This window comes from Neofelis nebulosa, chromosome 12 (genome assembly GCF_028018385.1).
Source record: "Neofelis nebulosa isolate mNeoNeb1 chromosome 12, mNeoNeb1.pri, whole genome shotgun sequence".
NCBI lineage: Eukaryota > Metazoa > Chordata > Mammalia > Carnivora > Felidae > Neofelis > Neofelis nebulosa.
The window spans coordinates 29,282,920-29,304,794 of record NC_080793.1 but is presented as its reverse complement, the minus strand read 5'-3'; the positions used below and the strand labels follow the sequence as shown (position 1 = coordinate 29,304,794).

The 21,875-nt window shown below is 36.9% G+C and overlaps 1 protein-coding gene across 3 annotated transcripts in view; it reads left to right on the top strand.

The window, feature by feature from the left end:
• Positions 1-20,167, top strand: part of SMC2 (structural maintenance of chromosomes 2) — a 67,313-nt gene extending 47,146 nt beyond the window's left edge. Inside the window, exons 20-26 of one of the 3 annotated variants that reach the window (XM_058694710.1) lie at positions 1-195; positions 2,645-2,845; positions 4,959-5,075; positions 11,111-11,271; positions 14,881-15,028; positions 16,044-16,220; positions 18,895-20,167. In XM_058694710.1, the coding sequence (XP_058550693.1) occupies positions 1-195; positions 2,645-2,845; positions 4,959-5,075; positions 11,111-11,271; positions 14,881-15,028; positions 16,044-16,202 (981 nt within the window). In that variant the 3' untranslated portion in view covers positions 16,203-16,220; positions 18,895-20,167. Of the gene's footprint in view, positions 196-2,644; positions 2,846-4,958; positions 5,076-5,381; positions 7,296-11,110; positions 11,272-14,880; positions 15,029-16,043; positions 18,788-18,894 lie in introns of those variants that run through there. The other 2 variants (XM_058694709.1, XM_058694711.1) reach the window with 2 other exon arrangements.
• The last annotated feature ends 1,708 nt before the right edge of the window (positions 20,168-21,875 follow it).

The following is a 21,875-nucleotide window of genomic DNA, read 5'->3' as shown; positions in this document are numbered from 1 at the left end:
GAGTCCGTAAATAAAGCTCAAGAAGAGGTGACAAAGCAAAAAGAAGTGATAACAGCCCAAGACAATGTAATTAAAGCTAAATATGCTGAAGTTGCAACACACAAGGAACAAAACAATGATTCTCAGCTTAAAATTAAGGAACTGGACCACAACATCAGCAAACACAAACGGGAAGCTGAAGATGCTGCTGCAAAGGCACGTTTGTGTTGTTTATTTCTACTCGTAATCAGATTTTTGCTTCTGAGTTGTTGAGATATTCTGGTAAAGTGCTCAATGGAGAATTCAGTATAAATGGCAGAAATGCGGTATAACAGAATTTTGAGGCTTACTGCTATTTTAATGGCTTCTCAGCAATGCTTATTTTTACCACCTGGCATAAATCTTTCTAAATTTCAGGTATTTATTCCTATGTAATAAGATGTTTCAGTGGTCTCCCATAGAACTAGCCATTTTTTAATCCCCAGATATTCAGATTAATGTATTAGTTGTGATTATATATTTTGTTGCCTGTGAGTTTTCAATTTATTTTGAAATAAGGTAAACGATATATATTTACAGGCAACTTCCAAAACCTGGACTTAATTGGCTTCCAGATATCCTTAAGAGGATCAGTATAGTCAATTTTGCAGCCTCATCTGAAATCTGATGTTGTGCTAGCAGCTGTCTTTTTTGAAGTTATCTCAGTTTTTTGTTCACTCCTGAAAGTTTCTTTCTGGGGCACCTGGGTGACTCAGTCGGTTAAGCGTCTGACTCTTGGTTTCCTCTCAGGTCATGATCTCACAGTTCATGAGTTCGAGCCCCACATCCGGCTCTCTGCTGACAATGGGGAGTCTGCTTAGGATTCTCTTTCACCACCTCTCTCTATCCCTCCCATCCCCCTCAAAAATAAATAAGTAAACATTACAGAGAATACATGCTTTTGCAGAAATTTGCTGCTTGGTTAACAGGCTGCACTCATGAAATCTTAGTAATTTGCCCATCATGTTTTCTTACGAGTGTGTAACCGTTTGATCCCTTTTAAATCTTGTTTAGCATCTTAAAAGTATGAGATTTAACTTCAAAAAAGTCAGAACATACAAAATAGTCACCCCACCCTCTGAAAGAGCCCTCTGTGCCTGTTCAGGCTCACACTTAAAATATTTTTTCATAGCCACATCACTAATTTCCTAATATTTTTTTGTATTGATTTTCCATTAGCCTGGTAGCCTAGTATTAGTGGATTCACTGAAATGTTACCAATGTTAATATTACTGTTAATAGGTTTTTGGTAATTGAAAGTGCTAGTAGTGGTGATTGCTAGGGGATTTTATTTACTGTTAAGGTGAAAAGGAGAGTTAAAAGTGGAACTGCTACAAAGTCCAGGATTCTTTGAAGTCTATAGTTGGTCAAATATTAATTACATACCAACTAGTATCAGATAGTAGTAGGCCAGGCACTAATGATAAGGATAAGCAACATGTACCCAGAATGCTTTCATTGAGCCTATGGATCAGCAGGGAAGGTAGATTGGAAATGATCATCTTTGGAGCCTGGAGGTGAGACCGTTCCCCTGGAATTAATGAGGATAAACAGACTGACAAGGATTAGACTCTATCAGTCAGAACCAACCTTGAACGATTTTAGTAGAAGAAAGTCTTCTTTAAGCACTATAATCTAAAATTTTTTTTTTTAACTCTTTTTACCATATAAAGAAATACATTACTGTGCCTTGTCAAAAGAGGGTGACTAGGCAACGGAGTCAAAGTTTAGAGCAGCTTTTTATTTACCTAGTATATTTTAGAATTATAATCAGTCAGGGGCGCCTGGGTGGCTCAGTCAGTTGAGCTTCTGACTTTGGCTCAAGTCATGATCTCACAGTCTGTGAGTTCGAGCCCCACATTGGGCTCTGTGCTGACAGCTCAGAGCCTGCTTCAGATTCTGTGTCTCCCTCTCTCTGACCCTCCCCCGTTCATGCTCTGTCTCTGTCTCAAAAATAAAATAAAACATTAAAAATTAAAAGAATTATAATCAGTCGGAATTAGGCTTCCACAAATTTACCAAATCTATGACTTAAGTATTCTTAGGAGAATTTTAATTTTCACAAATTATTTTTGAAGCAATAGATTGAGTTTGGTAAAATCTGAAGGAGGCTTATCTTATATTTATTCTAATGGAAATGATTTACATGTATAAATCTCTCTGAGCTAGCTTTTCTTTTAATGCTTAAGTAATCTTTTTCCTATACAATTTTTTTTAACCTATTCTCTAGGTAAAAATATTCATACTTAATAGTAAACCTATACTATTTTTGCAGATGAGTCATTGTGGGGTTTTCTCCTAAATACTTAAAATTTGTAAACATTTAAGAAACTAGTTTTTGTTTTTGTTTTTTAATTTTTTTTTTAATGTTTATTTTTGAGACAGAGACAGAGCATGAACAGGGGAGGGGCAGAGAGAGAGGGAGACACAGAATCGGAAACAGGCTCCAGGCTCCAAGCTGTCAGCACAGAGCCTGACTTGGGGCTCGAACTCACGGACCGTGAGATCATGACCTGAGCCAAAGTCGGACGCTTAACTGATCGAGCCACCCAGGTGCCCCAGAAACTAGTTTTTAAATGTCGGTTTGTAAACAATGATAGATTCCTCCATTATCCTCCGTGGCTAGGTCTCCAAAATGTTGAAGGACTATGACTGGATTAATGCAGAGAAACACCTCTTTGGGCAACCTAATAGTGCCTATGATTTCAAAACCAACAACCCAAAAGAAGCTGGTCAGAGACTTCAGAAGTTGCAAGAAATGAAGGAGAAACTAGGAAGAAATGTCAACATGAGAGCTATGAATGTACTGACAGAAGCTGAAGAGCGGGTAAGTCCTTTTCCTTGGACTCTCTGGCCTCCTTAGGGCATGAGCAGCACTAATAGCTCTCTGTGACCCTTGTGGCAATTACTAGAGTCAATCTTTGGCTTGATGCTCTTGATACTGGATTTGTTTTCTTGTTCTCCGTTTTCAGTTCTCTCTTACTTGTTTTTGCATCAATTATTTATATAGTCTATTGTCCCTTGAAAAGCTTTTCTACTGGCTTTGCCCAGAATACCATCTATAATTTCTTTCAGTTGCCTTGAAAAGGCCTTGAAAAATAAGGCTACTCTGCTGTCTGCCTCCTTACCAGTCATTCCATAAATATGGTGTTCCTTTTGACTCTAGGGTATACTAGAACCATTACATAAGTAATGACTAAAATTGTTATATGCATAACCACTCCTTTCCTAATCTGTAAATCCAGCATCATCTTCTGTTTTAATGTTCACTTACGCAATGTTATCATCTCCCCAACCCTGACAGAACTTTGAATCCGCTGTGTCACTAGAAAAATCCACAGGGAAAAGCAATCCGTATTCTCAACAGCTCCATAGGAGATAGCAGTCTAATTTTATATAATGCCCTATACTTTATTTTTTCTAAGATTCTGTTTGAATTTGTATCAGAGTTATGAGAACTCTCTAAAAGTGGCAATACTTATGAGCTCCATTACTTCTAAAAAGTTTTGCTGTACTGGGTTTTTTTAAATTGTTATTGACATTACTATCTACAAAGAACCTGTATTATGTTAGATACCAAACAGGCTAATAATGCCCGTGTTGTGATCTCTCTCTAAATGTTCCCGCTGGTTTTTATTTCTCCATTAAAGCTTTGCAGTATATGTTTTGTGGAAGAAAATCTTTGGTCTGAATTTGAACTGTGTATCGTGAAACTTGTTCACTTGTTTGGTTTTATTAGATAATAATAATTGGGTCCTTTTTTTTTTTTTTTTTTTAAAGAATTCACCAACTCGCTTTCTTACCCAAAGGGAAGGCTCTATTGTTGATAAGCAAGATGGCCTTTTTTTTTTTTTAATGTTTATTTATTTGAGAGAGTGAGAGAGCATGGGGGAGGGGCAGAGAGCAGGAGACAGAACTGTAAGCAGGCTCCTCACTGTCAGCGCAGAGCCTGATATGGGGCTTGAACTCACAAACTGTGAGATCATGACCTGAGCTGAAATCAAGAGTTCGACGCTTAATCGTCTGAGCCACCCAGGTGACCCTTGTTTTGTTTTGTTGTATTTTGTGTCTGTACACATAAGAAATTGAATTATGCAAGGAATAAGAGAAAAATGTAGAGGAGGTTTTAGGAGCTTTGCTATAAAGGAGAGAGACAGCAAGGAAGCTAACAGGACTGGTTACAATTTAAGGGAGAATTTGAAGACTCCTTGAAATGTGAGGCTTTGAGGAGAAATGAGTTAAGAAGATTTTCATAAAGTTCTGTTGCTACTTATGGTGTAATTCTCCCTTTGCAGCCTCCTTTAAATTTTTTTCAGTGAGTTTCTACATGAACCAGGAAAAGCCCATTCTGAAGATGTGATGTTTGAGCTGAAACTTGAAGCACCAATTCTGTCGTATACAGAAAAAGAGCATTCAGGGAAGAGAGAACAATACAAGGGCTATAAGGCTATATAATGAGCTTCTTATGTTCAAGGAACTGAAAAAAGACCACATGGCTGGCCCCTGGGGAGGATTGGGATGTCAAAAAGTCAGAGATAAATAAGGGCCCAATTATGTAGGACTTGGACATCATGGTGAAGAACTGAAACTTTGTGTTACTGCTAAGACTGACCTCAAGAAGAAAGCATGCAGGGCTACTTTTGAGTTTATATACATTTTCCTTTTTGCCTTGACTGCTAGAAGGATATGAGAATATCAGTATCAAAGTACCCCAGGAGCTTGTCCTATAAATTCTTAATTATGGCAGCTAAATTTTACATATAGGCGATATATTTACCTTTCTCATAATTTGGTTCACGTTATGACTCTTAATGCAGTGTATCTTTCTGGTAAACAGAAGTGTATATATTCTACATACAAACTAAACCTCTATTCCTGACTGAATTCTAGAATAGAAAATTTTACATTTTTTCAATTAAGCATGCTTTTTATCTTACCAGTATAATGACTTGATGAAGAAGAAGAGAATTGTAGAAAATGATAAATCCAAAATCCTTGCAACTATAGAAGACCTTGACCAGAAGAAAAACCAAGCCCTAAATATTGCGTGGCAAAAGGTATTTGAACCCAAAATATTATCATTTATTCTTTGTGAGGCAAACATGAAGAATACTATCAATAGATTTATACTCTAAGATGAATTTGAAATGGCTGATTTGTGTTTGAATGAGGCACACGCCTTAATTAAAACCTCCTGACTTTTAAATGCATTTTGTACTTTTGGACTTGAGTACTACTGATAATGCAAAGCTAAGTTTGTGTCGCTACATCATAGTCTCACAGTCTACTTCTCTGGTCCTTAAGTTATATTAAATTTCTGACTTTCTAGTTTTCTTTATTTTTCATTCTTACCTTGTTTCCAGGTCTGTGTTACCTTTAAGGGAGATGCTTTTTGTCTGAAACCTTGGAGTCTGTCCAATATGTGCCATACCCCACTCCCTCTGCTTGAAGCTGGAAGCAAGCTCGGTTTTGCACTGGGAAAGCTCTGATTGTTGGAAACTTCCCAATGATCCGTTCTGTTCTAACTTCCTTGGTTTTTCTTACCCAGACTCAACAGAGTTCAAGTATTTGTTATCAGGACATTTTTCTAACAAGATTGGCATATTCCTTACCACCTACAAGTTATTCATGGCATTTCAGAATTCATCATTAAGAATTGTGTAGATTTCTGGCAGAGCATTTTGTACATGTTATTAGTTAACACATATGAAGCAGATACTGTTTTCTCTTAAAACAATTCCATAACTGATAGTCAACCATCCATATTTTACAGATGAAGAAATCAAAGCTTAGAAAGGTTAAATCGATCCTTAACAAGATACTAGCCAACCAGATCCAAAAATACATTAAAAGAATTATCCACCACGACCAAGTGGGATTTATACCTGGGATGCAGGACTGGTTCAATATCCACAAAACAATCAGAATGATACATCACATCAGTTAAAGAAAGGACAAGAACCACATGATCCTCTCAATAGATGCAGAAAAAACATTTGTCAAAACACAGCATCCTTTCTTCATAAAAACCCTCAAGAAAGTAGGGATAGAAGGATCATATCTCAAGATTATGAAAGTCATATATGAAAGACCCACCCCACCCCATCCTCAATGGGGAAAAACAGAGCTTTACCCCTAAGGTCAGGCACATGACAGGGATGTCCACTCTCGCCACTGTTATCCAACCTAGTATTCGAAGTCCTTGCCTCAACAATCAGATAACAAAGAAATAAAAGGCATCCATATCGGTAAGGAGGAAGTCTAACTTTCACTGTTTGATACTCTATATGGAAAACCCAAAAGATTCCACAAAAAACTGCTATAACTGATCCATGAGTTCAGCAAAGTCGCACGATATAAAGTCAGTGCAAAGAAATCGGTATAGGTTGCATTCCTGTACACCAGTAATGAAGCAACAGAAAGAGAAGTCAAGGAATCGATCTCATTTACAGTTGCACAAAAAACCATAAACTACTGAGGAAAAAAACGTAACCAAAGAGGTGAAAAATCTGTGCACTGGAAACTATAGAAAGCCTATGAAAGAAATTGAAGAAGATACAAAAAAATGGAAAAAGATTCCATGCCCATGGATTGGAAGAACAAATACTGTTAAAATGTTGGTATTACCCAAATCAGTACATATTCAATACAATCCCTATCAAAACAGCACCAACATTCTTCACAGAGCTAGAACAAACAATCCTAAAATTTGTATGGAACCAGAAAAGAGCCTGAATAGCCAAAGCAATCTTGAAAAAGAAAACCAAAGCAGGAGGCATCACAATCCCGGACTTCAAGCTGTATTACAAAGCTGTAATCATCAAGATGGTATAGTACTGGCACAAAAACAAGACACTCAGATTAATAGAACATAATAGATAACCCAGAAATGGACCCTCAAATGTATGGCCAACTAATCTTTGACAAAGCAGGAGAGAATGTCCAATGGAATAAAGACAGTCTCTTCAGCAAGTGGTGGTGGGAAAATTGGACAGCGACATGCAGAAGAATGAACCTGGACCACTTTATTACAGCATACACACAACTAAACTCAAAATGGATGAAAGACCTAAATGTAAAACAGGAAACCATCAAAGCCCTAGGGGAGAAAGCAGGCAAAAACCTATTTGACCTCAGCCGCAGCAACTGCTTAGTCAACACATCTCCGGAGATAAGAGAAACAAAAAGAAAACTGAGACCTCATCAAAATAAAAACCTTCTGCACAGCAAAGGAAACAGTCAGTAAAACTAAAGGGCAACCAACAGTGGGGGTGCTCCTGGGCAGCTCAGTCGGTTAAGCTTCAGACTTTGACTCAAGTCATGATCTCACAGTTTGTGAGTTCCAACTCTGTGTCGGGCTCTGTGCTAACAGCTCAGAGCCTGGAGCCTGCTTTGGATTCTGTGTCTCCCTCTCTCTCTCTGCCCCTCCCCAGCTTGCGCTTTCTCTCTCTTTCTCTCTCTCTCTCTCTCTCTGAGTAAACAGTAAAAAATAAGAAAATAAAAGGCAACCAACACTGGGGCGCCTGGGGGGCTCAGTCGGTCAAGCGTCCAACTTCAGCTCAGGTCATGATTTCACAGTTTGTGAGTTCCAGCCCCACATTGGGCTCTGTGCTGACCGCTCAGCGCCTGGAGGCTGCTTCGGATTCTGTGTCTCCTTCTTTCTCTGCGTCTCCCCCACTTGTGCTCTGTCTCTCAAAAATAAATAAATGTAAAAAAAAAATTTTTTTTTTTCCAAAAAAGGCACCAGCAGAATGGGAGAAGATATTTGCAAATGACATATCAGATAAAGGGTTAGTATCCAAAATCTACAAGGAATTTATCAAACTCCACACCTGGAAAATAATCCAGTGAAGAAATGGGCAAAAGGCATGAATAGACACTTCTCCACAGAAGACATCCAGATGGCCAACTGACACATGAAAAAATGCTTAATATCACTCATCATCAGGGAAATACAAATTAAAACCACAATGAGATACCACCTCACACCTGTCAGAATGGCTAAAATGAGCAACTCACACAACAACAGATGTTGGAGAAGATGCAGAGAAAAGATCTCTTGCACTGCTGGTGGGAATGCAAACTGGTACAGCCACTCTGGAAAACAGTATGGAGTTTCCTCAGAAAATTAAAAATAGAACTACCCTACAACCCAGCAATTGCACTACTAGGCATTTATCCAGGGGATACAGGTGTCCTGTTTCAAAGGGACACCTGCACCCCATGTTTATAGCAGCATTATCAACAATAGCCCAAGTATGGAAAAAGCCCCAGTGTCCATGAATGGATCAAGAAGATGTGGTATACACACACACACACACACACACACACACACACACACACACACACTGGATATTACTTGACAATCAAAAAGAATGAAATCTTGCCATTTGCGACTACGTGGATAGAACTGGAGGGTATTATGCTAAGTGAAATTAGAGAAAGACAAATATATGACTTGTGAGGAATTTAAGATACAAAACAGATTAACATAAGGGAAGCAAAAATGATAAAAACAGGGAGGGAGACAAACCATAAGAAACTCTTAAATATAGAGAACAAACAGGGTTGCTGGAGGAGTTGGGGGTGGGGGAATGGGCTAAATGGGTAAGGGGCATTAAGGAAGACACTTGTTGGGATGAGCACTGGGTGTTATACATAGGGGGTGAATCACTGGAATCTACTCTTGATATCATTGTACTATATGCTAATTTGGATGTAAATTTAAAAATGAATAGGTAGGTAGGTTGGAAGGCAGATGGATGAATGGATAGATAAATGCATACATACATAGATGATCTAGCCTAAGATCAGATAGCCAGAGGTGGAAAAACTGGGATTCTCTTTTCCTAAATTAAGACCAGGTAAAATTGCCTTTAGTTGCCAACTCCTGTCACCCTTGTTGCTCTAAATTTGGGGCAGTAAGCAAAGAGGTTTAGAATTGTTTTTCACTGGATTCTCATTTAACAAAATCCCAAGTACGTTTGTTTTGTTTTAGGACAACTTTGGCAGATTTCACAGTTCTTTACTTTTACTTCTGCTTCCCTAGTTGCATATGTTTGTCTCCTTTAGGATAATTCCATAATTCCCTATCCACTTATGTGGAAGTTTTCCTGTATCCATCCTAGCAAAAGACTCTCATTCAGAAGATTCCAAACATAGTTACTATGCTGTTTGGTACTTTAACAGTCCCATGTCTCTGGGATTTAATTGGGCACCTTGCCTCTTTTTTGCTTTTTAATTCTGTAATTATTCTGAATTCTGAAAACTTCATTTTTAGTAATGGTAGTACAATTATCCCTTTCAGTCACCTGGTTTTTAGTACCCTAGGACTTATTTTCAGTGTTCCATCTCCCTGTGGTGTTTGTCTCTTTTTAAATGGATGCATTAAGTTGGCCCCATTACTCTTGTATAAGTGTGGATATAACACTAGGTCTGAGAGGTTTTGTCTCTTGTTTTCCATGTGATTCCTGGATTAATGCAAGTACAAATTTATCCTTTAAATTGATGTTCCCCCAATTTCCAGAGTTGTCTCAAAGCAGGTAAATTTATTGAGTACTTATTATATGTCAGGGACTATTCTCATAGTAATTTTCTCACTTAATCCTCATAATAACCTATTGAGGTAATAATGTTATCAGTATTATATACTTCCTTCTGCTTCTAGCATACTCAATTCACAAAGCCAGAGTATTTTCAGCACTGGCTGTGTCTTTTATTTTTCTATTTCCTTCTTAACCATATTAGATTTCTAGAATTTGATTGCATTTCATCTTTCATCTATCCGTGAATATAATGCATTTTCTATCTTGAATAGGGCTATATTTTGCCTATAAATAAGTTTCTCTTTTCTTCTTTGGAGGAGTTTTCACTTGGGTTCAGGGTTGAGTAGCATTCCACTATTTTAATCCTCTCTTTAATGTCTTTCTCCTGCCTGGCCAAAATATTAAAGAAAAGCAAAAGAACCAAAACTGTTTATGAATAGTCTGCTATCTTCATCATTCTCAAAAAAAGACAGCGGTCCTCTCCCATTGTGGTGAACCTCACTTAGCTGTAGAAATGTATCCCAGATAAAACTAAAACCTGTTTCCTCTGTGTAGGGTACTGCCCCGCATGTATTCAGTTGCTCTTAAAACTGTATTCCTTGATAAGTCTGTATTCAGTAGCGCTGATTGTTGGTATGTAGAGGTCCTTATTACTACAAATATTCATGAACTGTTTATTTGCACTTGAATTTAGAGATTTCTCTAGAGAACATGACTGTCAGATCCTCATGGTTGTGTATGTGTATGTATACACTCTCAGATTTCCTGAACTAAGGTTATTAGTCACGTATTTGAAGACAGGTGGCCAAATTCTCAAATCAAGTGCTTATGCACAAAAATTACCCAGTTTCAAACTAAAATATTGACCCTAAGTCTCTCGGTAATCTACTGGGGCTTGATGGGATAAGCCAAACAGCTTCTTTAGTCTTTTTCTGTTGGGGTCCAATCCTTTTCCTGTCTTTTGACAACTTCTTTGGCTGAGACACAGCCTATAGAAAAGGACCAGTCAACACCTTGAACAGATCTGGTTGTTTGATTTCATGACTCTTTTTTTCCTAGACTTTACCCTCATCTTGGGCTTTTTAAGGTTAGCTGATAACCACTGGCCTATCAAAGCAGTCAAACGAGAACAAGATTTAGAAGAGAATATGTTATGCCAAAAAGTTTGTTTCTGCTTCTCCAACTCCAAGCTCAGTGTCTTATACAGTTGTATGTCTCTCAAGATTCCTACAGTATGGCCTACAAAGGTATCAAAAGTTAGAGCAGAGCTCAGTAAATTATTTCTGCAAAGGAACAGGTAATAAACATTTCTGGCTTTGTGAGCCATATAGTCTCTGCTGCAGTTACTAGATTGTTGTTTTAGTGCTAGCAGCCATAGACAAAACATAAAAGAATGGGCATGGCCAGATTTGTTACATAGGCCATAATTCGCCAACACCTGAGTTAGTAACAGACAACAAAATGCATCTGCTGGATTGAATATACACATATCAAAATTTGATTCTTTGAAAGCCTTCTATAATATTTTATTTATTTATTTAATCCAGGTTAACAAGGACTTTGGGTCTATTTTTTCTACTCTTTTGCCTGGTGCTAATGCTATGCTTGCACCACCAGAGGGGCAAACTGTATTGGATGGTCTGGAATTCAAGGTTGCTTTAGGAAATACTTGGAAAGAAAACCTAACTGAACTTAGTGGTGGTCAGAGGTGAGTAATCCCTTTACAGATTTAGAATTTCTCAATCCTTTTTTACAATCCATCATCTCATTGTCGACCTATTTGCTGTTTTGTTTTGCTTAGCTATCTTAAATGTAGAATTTAAGGAGGTTAATATGTAAGACTGCAGATTGTGGTTAGAACTTGTGATTAAAATAGTAGGCAACAAAGGAAATAAGGGTAAGCAGCTAGAAAATGAGATGAAATGTATGAAAAACAATTGATTTCAGACATTGGGAAATTAGTAGCCCAAGAGTATGAAACCTGTGAGCAATAAAACAAAAGTGCTAAGCTCAGGGTTCATGTCTGCCTTCCTCCATAGAATTTCTGGATTGCAGATGCAGGGAGGGGGAATCAACACAAATCATAGTAGTTTCACTAAATTAAAGAAACAGATTAGAATTTTGGGAGGCCCCAGTAAGCTGCACCCTAGCATTCAGTTTGTAATGTCCCTGAAGTGAAGGCTAGTCTTTACACACAGCAAAGTTCATTGTAAGCCTTGAAGAAATCAAGCTGATCCTCATGTAACTAAAGTGTTTCTCAGAACAAAGCCTAATGCTTTTAAAGAAAGACAACAAAATTTGAGACTGTAATGGAACATAGTGTCTGGTATCTGATAAAAAGTACTGGACAGAAATCAAGAAAATGACATGTAACTTAGAGAAAAATTATTCAATGGAAACAGACCCAGAAATGACAGGTGATGAAAATAGCAGACAAGGAAGTTATAGTATTACATTAATTAGTTCTAAGAATTACAAGGAGAAAAGAATGTGATGAGAAATGTAAGCTATAAAAAAAAAAAAAAAAAAAAAAAGAATTTAGGGGGCACCTGGGTGGCTTGGTCAGTTAAGCGTCCAACTCTTGATTTCGTCTTAAGTCATGATCTCACGGGTTGCAGGTTTGAGCCCAGTGTTGGACTCTGCACTGACAGTGCGGAGCCTGCTTGGAATTCTCAATCCTCTCTGCCACCCCTGCTCATGTGTACTCTCTCTCCCAAAATAAATGTTTAAAAAAAATTTTTTTTAAGAATCTAGTAGAATTGCTAGAGATAAAAAATATGCCCAAAAGGAAAAGCTCACATGACATTAGCAGATTAAACAGTGTAGAAACGTGAGTGAATTTGAAGACCCAGCAATAGAAAGTTAAAGCTAAAGTGAGAAGCACAGAACTGTAAACAGTGACCTGTGGGGCAATATTAAGCCATCTAACATATATGTGATTGGAGTTCCAAAGAGAGGAAGAGATAAAGAAAAATACTTGAAATAATGGCCCCAAATTTTCCCGTTTTGATGAGTTCTATAAACCCACAGACTTAATGTCTATGAACCCTTGGTAGGATAAACACCACACAACCTCTCCCGTGACGTACATACAGTAACACAGCAAGCCATGTTATATGAAATTGTGATTTGTCTTCAGGCAGCCAGAGGCATAGTATTACATACCAAGGAACAAATATAAAAATGACTTTAGGATTATTGTCAAAAACTATGCAAGCCAGGTATCTGGAACAACATCTAGAAAGTGCTAAAAGAAAAACGTGGCAACCTAGAATTCTGTGTCTAATCAAAATATTCTTCAAATGAAAGTCAACGTAAATATTTTCTCAGAAAAACAACAGCTGGAGGAATTTGCTCCCAGCAGAACCGTACAAGTTAAAGGAAGTTTTTGGATGAAGGGCAAATGATACCAGATGAAAAAACTCAGATCTGCATAAAGGAATGAATAGTGTTGGAAATAGCATGCTGTAGACTTCAGGGAAGTTTTTCCCCAGCCTTACATGGTGATTCAGACAATCGGCATACTAAGGAAAAACTTAAGAGGTCATGTGGACTAACTCCTTACCTGCAGAGAGCCAAATAATTAAAGCCTACTGAGAGAAAATTGTGAATATTCACATAATTAAAGACAGTTGTTAATTTAGTATTTTGTCCCCTGTAGGATGTGCAATCTGTAATTCTTAAATTGTTCTCATGTGCCCTACAATGCCATCATGTAACTTTTATGTATGTAGAAAATACTAAGACCTGTTAATTTCCCTAATGAAGGCCTTTGCCATTTTTATGAGAATAGTACTCCCCTGATTATATTTCATTATGATAAAATTCCTAAATATTTTAACAGTCTAAGACACCTTCTGGTGCCTGTTAACCAAAGTTGAATTCTACAGTTCAAATCCCAACATCTAACTTTTTTGCCAAAGTCCTAGATAATGTTTTGAGGAGAACAGAAAATATATGCTTACTTTCTTTTTGAGACCTGAAAATTATATCTATAATTAAGATGATACAATTTTCACATAAATACCATTATTTTAGATACATACCCAGCATACTAGTTTAACTCTTGATGAGAATTTTTTTTTCTTGGTGAGGTTTTTTTTTTCCCCCCTGCAAAATTAAGTTGAAAGAAAGCGCAATGCCTTAAACATTTGGTACAGAGAAAGCCAATAAAAAATAACTTTAGGTTGCTTGAGAGACCTCAGCTGCCCTTTATAGAGGTAGATATCAATCTCACTGTTGTTTTTTTATGGTAAAGAAAAAAATCTAAGAATTATCATGATACCTGATTAGAAAAAAAAAAAAAACAGCTACAGTAATGGGGATGGTTAGCTAGAAGAGAACTGAAAAAGAGCTATAGAAACTCAGATGTGTAACTGCAAATTTTAAATAAGGTGTATTAGGATTCTCCAGAGAAACAGAACTAGTAGGGTATGTTTGTGTGTATAAAAGGAATTTTCATCTTATCGTGGAGGCTGAGAAGGCCCACAGTTTGTTGTCTTCAAGCTGGAAACCTAGGCAGGCCAGTGGTATAATTCAGTCCGAGTCTGAAGTCCTAAGAACCAGGAACACTGAGGCTGAATATCCATGTCCCAACTCGAATAATGAGGCAGGAAAGAACAAATTCTTTCTCTACCTTTCCTACTATTCAGGCCTTCAGCAGATTATGTGATGTCCAACCACATTGGAGAGAGCAAACTGCTATACAGTCTTCCAATTCAAATGCTAATTTCACCCAGAAACATTCTCAGACCCAGAAATAAAGTTTAGCCTAATATCTGAGTGCTCTTTGATCCAGTTAAGTTGACACATAAGATTAACCATCATACAATTGTTTGAATTTCTGACACTGGGAATTACTTCCCAGTAATCCCAGTATCATGGGATTACTGGGTCATAATCTATACAATTTACTCTTAAATGGTGCCAATAAAGAGTGGGTGTGTGTGCGCGCACGTGCACACACATGCAGACATAGTAAAAGTTTGAAAGGGGGTACCTAAACCAGTTCTATTACAAAGATAGTAGCTGTTGACTGTATACTTACTTGTTAAGACTTCACTCGCCTGCTACCAAGGCATCTAATAGCAACTGGGGAAGGAAAGAAAAAAATTAACATGCTCTTTCCTTAAGGATAAGTGCCAATTAAACATTTAATACCAACAAAAGTGTTGAACTTTGAAACTTTAAATTATTTCCATGGCAGTCTTTCAGCTAAATCTGCACTATCCATAAAAGGACAGCAGATTTGCTTCAGTATTTTGGTAAAAAATGATAAAATCAAATTTTGATAACTTTTCTTCTGGTCTGGTCTTAGGTCTTTAGTGGCTTTGTCATTAATATTGTCCATGCTCCTCTTCAAACCTGCTCCAATTTATATCCTGGATGAGGTAGATGCAGCCTTGGACCTTTCTCACACCCAAAACATCGGACAAATGCTGCGGACTCATTTCACGCATTCTCAGGTGAGAACCAGGAAGACAATGTCTCCGTGATAGTTTTCGTATAGTATGTGTCTGAATAGACACAAAACTATTCTTTAGTAATGGCCAATACGAAGATATTTAGGATTGAAGAATATGAAAGCACTGTATCTCTTTAAATATACAGTGATTATTTACACATATGCACATTCGAATAAGGAAAGAAGGTTTGGTTTACTGTTACAGAAAGAGCCAGGCATGACAATTGTTGGTTGTATCATGAGGGAGAGTCTAAGTTTTTCATAATTAGAAATTAAATATGGTTAACATCATTATTTTCTCTAGCTTGCTGCCAAAGGATACACAATCAAAGCAAGACTGGCTTAGGAACATACCTAGGCATCAGAAAATCATGTGGTACTTGATGGGGTACCCGTCATTTTTCCTGGGTGGGAAGTAGAGAAAAGCCCCTTTAAGAACAGTTAGTTTTTATTGAACTGTTGCTGCAGGAGCTGGGGCTGCCAAGTATGGTTATATAGATAATGCAGTGTACAACTCAGGGGTTTCACTTAATCGTAGTTAGCATAGACTTATTTATTATGGTCCATTTTTACCAGGTAACAGTGAAGTGGTACCTATTTTGAATTCTATAAGTGTTCCATTTGACTAGTGGTAGTGCTGTGGGAACTTGTAGCCTTTGATATTTTTGCAATATCACAAAGAAAAATATTTCACCAGAGCATTTAGAGCTAGCAACAAAACAGTGATGCCAGCTGCAGAGGATAGCAACACGCAGTCAACCAGCAGGAAATAGTAAACTTGGGTAATGAAGCACTCAAGGTAAAATTAAGACTCCTAAAACCCAAATATAGAAAGCTAGAATTCATTTAGGTGCCTAATATTATAACTATTTGTTACTTGCATTTGCTTTGAGCCACGCATTGAAAGAAATAAAATCAAAATATCTCTAGACAATTCTTAGTCCCAGAATAAAAACAGGAGTGCTTTTCTTCAAATTACAAAATACCTTTTATGCTTTTTTTCTTTTTCCCTCAAGTTCATTGTGGTGTCCCTAAAGGAGGGTATGTTCAACAATGCGAATGTCCTATTCAAAACCAAGTTTGTGGATGGTGTTTCTACAGTAGCCAGATTTACTCAGTGTCAAAATGGAAAGATTCCTAAGGAAACTACATCCAAGGCAAAAGGACCCAAATGACCACCTTTGAAGCTCAAAGTACAGATTTACTCCTTTACCTTGACCTGTTTTTTAAACATAAAGACCTTGGGATTTACTTATTTATGTAAACTGTAATGTTGTTTTGTTACTTAACCTGTATTTTCTCTTCCTTTATGTAATCACTTATAAATGAACATAGATGCCTCTTTTCTTAATCAGTGTAACTATGGTCCAGTTACTGTGATTGTGATTTTATGCATGTCCTCAAATGTTTTTTCTTACACAATTCTTTATACTAGGGAGCCTGAGATACCTGGTTGGTGGTGCATTGTTTGTAAAAGCTAAAAATAAAAAGAAACAGATGGAATTAAGTTATAAGATAAATATAGCTGATAGTCAGCTTTTAATTAGTTTAATTCCTAAGGTAATATTAATGTGTTTTCTGTTGTTAAGAACGTCGTTTAGGTAAGAATTATAAAGCAAGTGTCTGGACCAACAAAGGGAACACACAGGAAGCTGTTAGGCATGCACCAAGCTATTTGTTGTTATTAGTTCTGTGAAGATACAATGGCAGAGCCCTGATTGAGACCCAGATGGGAAACCTTTTGAAAGATTCTCTCACTTTAATGATGTTTGGAGATCATGTTTCTGTATGCTTAGTAATTGGTCTGTGCAATCTTAAGTTTTTAAAAAATTTTCACTAGTATTTTAATAGAAGCCTGGGAGAAGTTATGTTGCATTAAGTCTCATGTTTTCAAAGATTTTTGTTATTAGCCTTTTCATAATCCAATTAATAACAGTCTTTTGGTGAATGAGAATGTAGAAGCCAGCAGACTAAACCAAATTTATCTTTTTCCTTGAAGTCTGATGCATATATAAATAGATCCACCCATTCTACTGAAAGAACTCAAAATTTGATGATTATTATATATCTTAGTGTCTTCTGCTTTCCAGGTCAAAAGGTTGAAGTTCCTTTAAGAACTCAAAAGAAGCGCTAACAAACACCATTTGGTTACTATGTGTAGTTCTGCATCACCAGAGTGTCTCCAAACTCTGAATTTTGAAAGCGCTCACATGATCTAATCTGATCTTGAGTATATTATTTTGGCCCTGTATCCCTTCTTGATACTCAGTTCCTTTATGTTACCCTTTCCCTAATATATGCTTATGGTTCTTGGCTTTGGCTTTAACATTACTCATCCTTCTCATACACAACTGAGGATGTCAGATAACATCCAGGTAACTGATACAATGGGACACACTGGAAAGGACTGAATCTGGAATTCATTCTGTCCACTATGGGAGGAGAGGGAGACAAAGTTATAAATGCTGAGTTACAGGAAGTCTAATTTCACCTATAACAGACAGGAGTTTTTTATTTCCTTTCAAATGTGTTGAATATTATTTGCCAGAACAGTTCGGTCGGTTCACACTTGCAGTAAGATCACATATCTGTTGACCACAACCCAGTCAGCACTGGCTGTTAGTTTTATTATTTCTGATTTACTAGTTATAAAATGGTAGTTCATTGCTGTTTTAACTAACATTTGATAAGTAACTTGTGAGGTTGAATATTTTGACATCTGAACTAATTTTATTTACCTCAGATTTTCTATTTGCTTCCTTAATTTTTGTCTCATATATATCATGCTTTTTGATAATCCTCAAACATATTAAATTTTTATGAGTAATGTCAGTATATTGTGATTAGAAGACATGAAGGGGAGAGTCGGGGACCTTTAAAGTTCTGCAATAACATAAGTAACCTTTACAGAGCTCTTTCTAGACATCAGAGGCTATTCGTATTTGCATCTGTTTTCACATTTGAGTAAGTACTGTTGATCGGCATTACATAATTGAGGAAATTGAATTGAGCACAAAAGTTAACAGACTTGTCTGTGGTGATAGTAGTTAGAGGCAGAGCCAAGATACCAGTCTTGGCAGTTGGGTTCCAGAATATTACCTTTCTGACATTTTGAACATTTGTGTTCATTGTACATAATAAATTTAAGACACACCTGGGTGAGCAGTATGCACAACATGAGAAAATTATTTCTAGGAAGAATGTCAAACATTTGAAAAGGATTTCTTCTGGGTTTTGGCTGGGGGGGGGGGGGTTGTTTGGGCATTTCATGTACCCTAACAAATGCAAAAGCAAAAACTTGAGAATCCATTCTCTTCTGATACAGTGAGGTAATCAAATAGGCCAGCCACTCCCGCAATCATGTCGTCTGCAAATCAGGACAGGTTTTCTTCCTTTTTGATCTGTGGGCCTTTATTCCCCTTTCTTCCTGTACTGGCTTGAAGTTCCAGCACTGTGTGGTATAAATAATGAGAGCTGGCATATCTTCCTTTTCCCCAAAATTCTGAGGAAAGCATTCAGTCTCTCACCACCTAAGTATAATGTTAGCCATAGGCTTTTTGGTTTATATTCTTTATCAAGTTAAAGAAGTTTCCTTCTGTTCCTAGTTTGGTCACTTTTATCTTGGATGGGTTATTGAATGTTGTTCATTGCTTTTTCTGCATTGATTGATATGATCATGTAAGTGCTTTAGCCTGTTAAGAGAATGAATTACTTTGCTTAATTTGTGAATATTAAACCAGCCTGGTATTCCTGAATTAAACCCTGCTTGGTCATGGTCTATAATTCTCTTTATGTAGAGGCATACCTTGTTTTATTATGCTTCACGGGTAACTGCGTTTTTGTTTTTTTTTTTTTTTTTTTTTACAGATTGAAGGTTTGTGGCCACCCTGCACCCACCAAGTCTGCCAGCACCCTTTTTCCCCACAGCATTGGTTCACTTTGAGTCTGTCACAGTTTGATCTCACATACTTTCAAACTTTCTCCTTGTTATATTTGTTATGGTGATCAGTGATTATGACTCACTGAAATCTCTGATGATGGTTAGCATTTTTTAGCAATAAGCTATTTTTAAGATACATACTTTTTTTAGACCTAATGCTGTTGCCCACTTAATGGATTACAGTGTAAATATAACTTTTAAATTTAAATATTGGTTTCAGGAGTAGAACTCAGTGATTCATCACTTACATACAACATCCAGTTCTCATCACAAGTGTCTGCCTTAGTACCCATAACCCATCCCCCAACCCATGGCCCTCCATCAACCCTCAGTTTGTTCTCTATCAGTAAGTCTTTTGTGGTTTGATCTCTTTTTGAATATTACTCAGCCATCAAAAATCAAATGTTGCCACTTGCAACAATGTGGATGGAGCTAGAATGTATTATGCTAAGTGAAATAAGTCCATCAGAGAAAGACAAATACCATCTGATTTTAAGAAATCAAAACAGATGAATATATGGTAAAGGGGGGTATAAATAGAACTTTTATATGCACTGGGAAAGCCAAAAAAAATTTTTTGCCTTGTTTTGCTTGCTGTATTGTAGTATCAAACTGAACCCAAAATGTTTCCAGGTTATGCCTGTTTTATAGGATTCTGTTTGCTACTAGCTTGGTTGTGATTTTTGTGTGTGTTCATTAAGGGCTTTCGTCTGTATGGGTTTTGTTTTGTTTGGTTTTTACTGGCTTTGTTTGCTTTTGGGGTAATACTACATAAAATTAATTGGGAAATGTTACCTCTTCTATTTTCTGTATAATTATATAGAATTTGTGTTAATAATTCTTCAAATATTAGATAGAATCCTCCTATGAAACTCTCTAGGCCTGGAGATTAGGGGGCGGGATGGGGGGAATAGAAATACAATTTCTTTAATAGTTATGGGAATGTTTAAATTATCTGTTTTACAACAAGTGATTTGTGATAGTTTGTGTTTTTTTGCTGAATTGTTCCATTTCATCTAAACTGTCAAATTTGTGTGCAGCAGTCATGGTATTTCCTCATTATCCTTTTGATGTCTTCAAGCTCTGAAGTTATCACTTGTTTCATTCCAGATATTGGTAATTTTTGTTTTTTTCTGTCAGTCGTGATGGAAGTTTGTCAATTTTATTGTCTTTTGAAGAACGAGTTTTTTATTTCATTTACTTTATTGTCTTTCTGTTTTCATTTACTGATTTTGTCTCATTTCCTTTTTTCTGCTTTGGGCTTATTTTGCTCTTTTGAGATCTCTTTTTGTAGCAAGCAATTAATGCTATCATTGGCCCTCTTAGGTAGTAATCTTTTAGCTTCATCTCACAGATTTTGATATGTTGCATTTTCAACTTTAACTTCAAAATATATTCTAATTTGCTTTGACATTTCTTCTGACTATTGAATTCTTTTGGAATCTATTTAAGTTTCCAGATAGTTTGGGATTTTCCAGGTAGCATTCTCTTACTGATTTCTAGTTTGTTCTGTTATGTCAGGAATCAGTTTTTTTTTAATTATTAAAAAAGGATAGATTTAGAAAACAAAATAGGTACAAATTCAGTGGTCTAAGGTTCTACCTTAATCTATATTCTAGATAAATAAAAAGTAAACCCAAATTTGGGGCGCCTGGGTGGCGCAGTCGGTTAAGCGGCCGACTTCAGCCAGGTCGCGATCTCGCGGTCCGTGAGTTCGAGCCCCGCGTCGGGCTCTGGGCCGATGGCTCGGAGCCTGGAGCCTGTTTCCGATCCTGTGTCTCCCTCTCTCTCTGCCCCTCCCCCGTTCATGCTCTGTCTCTCTCTGTCCCCAAAATAAATAAAAAACGTTGAAAAAAAAAAAAAAAAAAAGTAAACCCAAATTAAATAGAAAGGTGGAAATAATAAAAGGTAGAAGTCAACATATACAGGACAGAAAAACAATGGAGAAAATTAAGCTGACATATTGATTTTGTTGTTTTGAGAACCAGGTATCTGTAATTAGACCATTCAGGCAAACCAGAGAAATTACAAGTCACTAATATCAGGAATGAAAGAAGAGTTGCCACTGTGGCTTTACCTAAATTAAAAGGATGCAAAATTATGATGCTTTTCATGCCAGTAAATTCAATAACTTAGACAAAATGGAAAATTGGAAAAATAAAACTCACTAAAATTGACAAGAGTAGACAGAACTTGAATAGCTTCACATCTGTTCATGCAATTGAAATGATTAAATATCTTCTCACAAGGAAAACTTTAGTTCCATGTGGTTTTATTTGTAAATATTACTATTCAAAGACAAGTGGGGGGGGGGGGGGAGGGGAACACTTCCAACCTGTTATAAGGCCAGGGTTCTAATACTAAAACTTGACAAAGACATAAAACAAGAAAATTACAGCCTGGTAGCCCTCATGGTCTTAAGAGCAAAAACCCTGAAAATATTAGCAAACTGAATCTGATAACATTTACAGGCGATAATAAGCCATTTTCAGTTTTTTTTCAATAAATGGTACCAACAGCTAGGTATTTATACAAAAAAAAAAAATTTCCCTTCACAACATACACAAAAAAATAACTAAAGATGAGACATAGGCCTAAAAGTAGTAGTTATAACACTTCTAGAAGAAAACAAAGTTTTTGCGACCTTAGATTAGGCAAAGATTTCCTAGGACACACCAAAAAAACACAAACCTCAAAAGAAGAAGAAAAAAAGTATCAAGCAACATTAAAATTTTAAGAATATTTTCAAAAGACAGTCTTAAGAAAATGAAAAGTCAAAGCACAGAATAGGAGAAATTTGGAATGTTCGGAGCTGACAGAGTTGGGTGCAGAATGTGTCAACTCCCATGTTGACATTGGCATGAATGGTGGGCAGAACTGTCACCTAGGCATAAACCAGGGTGGGGCA